General features: G+C 32.2%; 1 protein-coding gene across 1 annotated transcript; it reads right to left on the bottom strand.

Annotated features, from left to right (window-relative positions):
* Positions 1-425: 425 nt before the first annotated feature.
* On the bottom strand, positions 426-4,080 carry LOC137736148 (uncharacterized). Its single transcript, XM_068475475.1, has 6 exons — positions 3,969-4,080; positions 2,488-3,885; positions 1,816-2,029; positions 1,416-1,724; positions 1,221-1,326; positions 426-1,118 (listed from the first exon to the last, which is right to left on the bottom strand). The coding sequence occupies exons 1-6, from the start codon at positions 4,078-4,080 to the stop codon at positions 426-428; spliced, it is 2,832 nt and encodes a 943-aa protein (XP_068331576.1).
* Between the last annotated feature and the right edge of the window lie 1,210 nt (positions 4,081-5,290).

Genomic DNA, 5,290 nt, shown 5'->3' on the forward strand with positions numbered 1-5,290 from the left:
TTATAGTTTTTAAGGGTGTAAAACTGTTAAATTAATATATAATTATATATAATTATTATATTTTTTAGGGGTATAAAACTGTTAAATTAATATATAATTATTATTATTAGGGGTATAAAACTGCAAATAATAAAAAATAATCGTCCTTATTTCGCATTAATACATATGATTCACAACAGGTACCTTGCGTCAAAATAGTCTCATATTGCGTTGCATAAAACCGACATAAGGTTAACATTGCGTCGAAATAGGCTAAGGTTGCGTCGGTTAAAACCGACGCCAAGTCTGACACACATGACATATGCTGTCGGTTAAAAGCGACAGGAAACAAGGAAAAAAAAAAACAGAAATATAATTTTATGATACGATATCATAGCATACAAAATAAAACAGAGTCTAATTAATACAAAAAATAATTAATATATTTATTCCTTGTCATCATCTGTTAGCTCATCGTCGGTATTGGCATGATTAACGAACCCGGTAGGCAACGCTAATGATTCAAGAAAGGGAGTCTCTTCCACGCCAACCCTTGTATGGAAATTTTCATTATCAAGAATTCGATCATCCAAGTTCGGCATGGCATAATCATCAATAGCATCACTATCCTCTAATACATCAAATAAATCTATTGGCTGAGTTCGAACAACTAAGTGCCAATCTTTTTCAATCGTGTCCTCCACATAAAATGCCTGTAATGCTTGTGATGCTAGTATGAAAGGATCCTCTTTAAATCCCAATTGATTGAAATTCACCATAGTAAATCCATATTGATCAGTCTTCATTCCTCGTGGACTTTCACTATTAACCCATTCGCACTTAAATAACATCACAGCTCGACCCCTATCTCCTGCTTCAGTAGGACCACAATATTTGACCTCGAACATATCTACGACTCTGCCATAACAATTCACTTGCCCAATTGCTCCAAGAACATTTGCAGGTACAAAGACACCACAATTTTGATTCTTATGCTTATCATCCACAGATTTTATACGAAATCTAAATCCATGAACAATGTGACTTTTGTATCTACTCACAACCCTACTAGGATAATTAGCTAGCCAATGCAAGTCTTGAGATATCAATGTGTCATTAGCATCATATCTTGAATTCATCTGTAATAAATATGAAGATAAAAATTGACAGAATAACTATAAACATGTTATAATTAAAATGCAAAACAATAAATAAATAATATGATTGTTATATCAACTCACATGTTGCTTGAACCATTCTGGAAATTCTTTCTTGCTTAGCTCCTTAATTTGTTGCATAGTTAACCTTTCTCGACGATGTTTAGTTTTCAAGAATTCTTCATGTTGCCTACACAATCATGTCCAATTTAGGTGTTCTATTTTTTCAAAGTTAAGAAAACCAATAAAACATTAAGATGTATGATTAAACGTTCTTACCTTCTAAATAGGCTAACTTCATCACAATTATTTAGAATGTATCTATGGCACTGATCAAGAACATTTAGATCGAGCTCCACACTTTCTCCTGAACCCATATAACATCCTTTCGAGTCAAAAATTGATAACCCACCAGATACTCCACGTCCAATACCATCTTCATTTCGGCCTTTACGGGTATGACGAGACTCAACGTCTCTAAGATACATGGAACAAAATGAGAAGCACTCATCCACCAAATATGCTTCAGCAATAGAACCTTCAGGACGACCCTTATTACGAACATAGCGCTTCAGTGTTTGCAAATACCTACAATTATAAAACGAAATACAAATTATTATAATTATTAATTAAAGTTATGACTACAATTGTAAAAAATTTATAAAAATTTATTCATTACCGTTCAATTGGATACATCCATCTATATTGAACAGGCCCTGCAAGAGCTGCTTCATCTGCCAAGTGAACTGGGAGGTGCACCATTATATCAAAAAATGCAGAAGGGAATATTTTTTCAAGTTGACATAATGTCAAGGCAATTCTTGAATTCAGTTGCTTAAATCCTTCCTCAGACTCCTTCTTACTACATAACTGTCTGAAAATTGCACTCAACTCTAATAAAACCATAGTAACAGCTTTAGGCAAAACCGAGCGTATTGCAAGCGGGAGTAACTGCTGCATTAAAACATGGCAATCATGACTTTTCAACCCATGTATTTTTCGTTCATTCACGTGCACACATCGCGACAGATTTGATGAATATTCATCTGGGACCCGAATATAGACAATACTTTACAAAACGCAGTTTTTTCTTCTCTTTTCAATGTGAACAATGCTGGAGGTCGAAATGTTCTATTTCCTTCTCTACGTGGGTGTTGACTATGTCTTATGTTCAAGAATTCAAGATCTGCACGTGCAGCCAATCCATCTTTAGACTTTTATATATCTAGCAATGTTCCCACCACACTGTCACATATATTTTTCTCGATATGCATAACATCAAAATTGTGTCTAATCAACAAATGCCTCCAATAAGGTAGTTCATAAAAAATAGATTTCTTCTTCCACTGACTGTTACTACTTATACTGCTCGAAGTTCTTCTTCTGCATTGCCCAACTGAAGCATCTTTGTTTGGTTTTTCAAAAGTAAATCTCAATGTAGAAAGTTCTTCGAGACATTGTAAACCAGTCCACTGCCTTGGTGCACTACGATGCTCTCGACGACCATTAAAAGTGATGGTTTGCCTTCGAAACCTATGATTATCTTCAAGAAAACGTCGATGCCCCATATAACAAATCTTACGACTCGCTGGCAAGTAAATATATTCTTTATCATGCATGCAATGTGGACAAGCTTTATAACCATGTGTACTCCATCCTGACAACATTCCATAAGCCGGAAAATCACTTATAGTCCATAACACGGCAGCCTTCATCGTAAAACTTTGGTTGGAATACACATCATAAGTGGGAATGCCCACCTCCCACAACTCATTCAGCTCGTCAATCAATGGACGCATGTATACATCAATCTTTTTACCAGGACTGCGCGGTCCTGGTATTAACAGAGACAATAACAAATTTGGTTGCTTCATGCACATCCAAGGTGGTAAATTATAAACAGAAAGCACCACAGGCCATGTGCTATGATCATTCCTCATTTTCCCAAAATGATTAAATCCATCACTGGCCAACCCTAATCGGACATTTCGAATTTCTAACGCAAAATCCGAATATAAATTATCCAAATGCTTCCATGCTGGAGAATCTAAAGGATGTCTCATAAACTCATCCTTAGGACATTCAGTTGCATACCACCTCATATGTTCAGCCATATGCTTCGACATAAAAAATCGTTGCAATCGTGGTTTTAAAGGAAAATACCACATAACCTTAGCTGCGACCTTTTTCCTCAAGCTATCCTCTGCATTGGTAATTTTATATCTTGATTTACCACAAACCGAGCACACGGTCAAATCTGAAGTATCTTTCCAATAGATCATGCAATCATTGGGACATGCATCAATTTTCACATACGACAGACCCAAGTCATTTATAAGTTTTTTTGCCTTATAACAGGATTCAGGCAAACAATCCCCTTCAGGCAACATTCTTTTAATTAACTCCAGTAAAGTGGTGAAGATCTCGTCAGGCATTCCCGCTAAACACTTGATCTGATACAATCTTACAACTGCTTCCAATTTCTTAAACTCCTTACAACCTGGCCACAAATCTTGATCTGACTCTTCAAGCAACTTAAAAAAAGTATGCACCTCTTCTGGACGCCCTTCCCCAATAGGGGGTTCAGTAGATGGCCCAACACCTTCTTCTGTTAATGGTTGGACAAATACATCATTAAGAAAATCATGCATGCCAATCACCTCATCTCCTGTTTCTTCTTCTCCAATTGCCACATTTTGCTCTCCAATGTTTTGCTCGCCATGATGTCGCCAACAAGCGTTTTTATAATCTTTATCATATCATACAATATGAGATGTTCAACAATAGTGTTCCTAACAAAAGTATATCGATTACAACATCTTTTGCAAGGACATCTAAACTTATCAGGACCAACACCATTTGCAACTGCTTGATCCAAAAACAAATTAATTCCAGTTGTATACGCTTCAAAATTTCGGGGTATTGTCAACCAACTCTTGTCCATATTTTACCACTTTACGAAGGTAAAATATTACGTTGACACTAAGATGCCTACAATCTTTCAATCCCTATCATGTAGGCATAACTCTCAGAATTTTCAATTTCTATCTTTCACCCCTCGAACTCTATCACGATTGCAATCTTTTAATTTTCAACACCTATTATAGTAAAAACAAATTAAAATAACAACAAAAAGTTATCAAAATTATGCTCATCTAATCCATTCTAATAAATAACAACCAAAAGTTATCAAACTTATCAAAATAACAACAAATTAAAATAACAATTAGAGTGCAAAAAAAATTAATTAATATATTCTTATATTCCTAAATATTATAAGTTTAGGTTATATTTAATATCGTTAATTTAACATAAATGCTTATAAATATTATTCATTCCATTTTCTCATAACAATTCAAATTATGCTCATCTAATCCATACTAGTAAATAACAACCAAAAGTTATCAAAATAACAACAAATTAAAATAACAATTAGAGTGCAAAAAAATTTAATTTAACATAATATATTTTTATATTCCTAAATATTATAAGTTTAGGTTATATTTAATATTGTTAATTTAACATAAATGCTTATAAATATCATTCGTTCCATTTTCTCATAGCAATTCAAATTATGCTCATCTAATCCATACTAGTAAATAACAACCAAAAGTTATCAAAATAACAACAAATTAAAATAACAATTAGAGTGCAAAAAAAAAATTAATCTAACATAATATATTCTTATATTACTAAATATTATAAGTTTATGTTATATTTATTATTGTTAATTTAACATAAATGCTTATAAATATTATTCATTCCATTTTCTCATAACAATTCAAATTATGTTCATCTAATCCATTATAGTAAATAACAACAAAAAATTATCAAAATAACAACAAATTAAAATAACAATTAGAGTGCAAAAAAAAAATATTTAACATAATATATTCTTATATTACTCAATATTATAAGTTTATGTTATATTTAATATTGTTAATTTAACATAAATGTGTATAAATATTATTCATTCCATTTTCTCATAACAATTCAAATTATGTTCATCTAATCCATTCTAGTAAATAACAACAAAAAATTATCAAAATAACAACAAATTAAAATAACAATTAGAGTGAAAAAAAAAATTTAACATAATATATTCTTATATTACTCAATATTATAAGTTTATGTTATATTTAATATTGTTAATT

The sequence above is a fragment of the Pyrus communis genome, chromosome 6, assembly GCF_963583255.1.
Source record: "Pyrus communis chromosome 6, drPyrComm1.1, whole genome shotgun sequence".
Lineage (NCBI taxonomy): Eukaryota > Viridiplantae > Streptophyta > Magnoliopsida > Rosales > Rosaceae > Pyrus > Pyrus communis.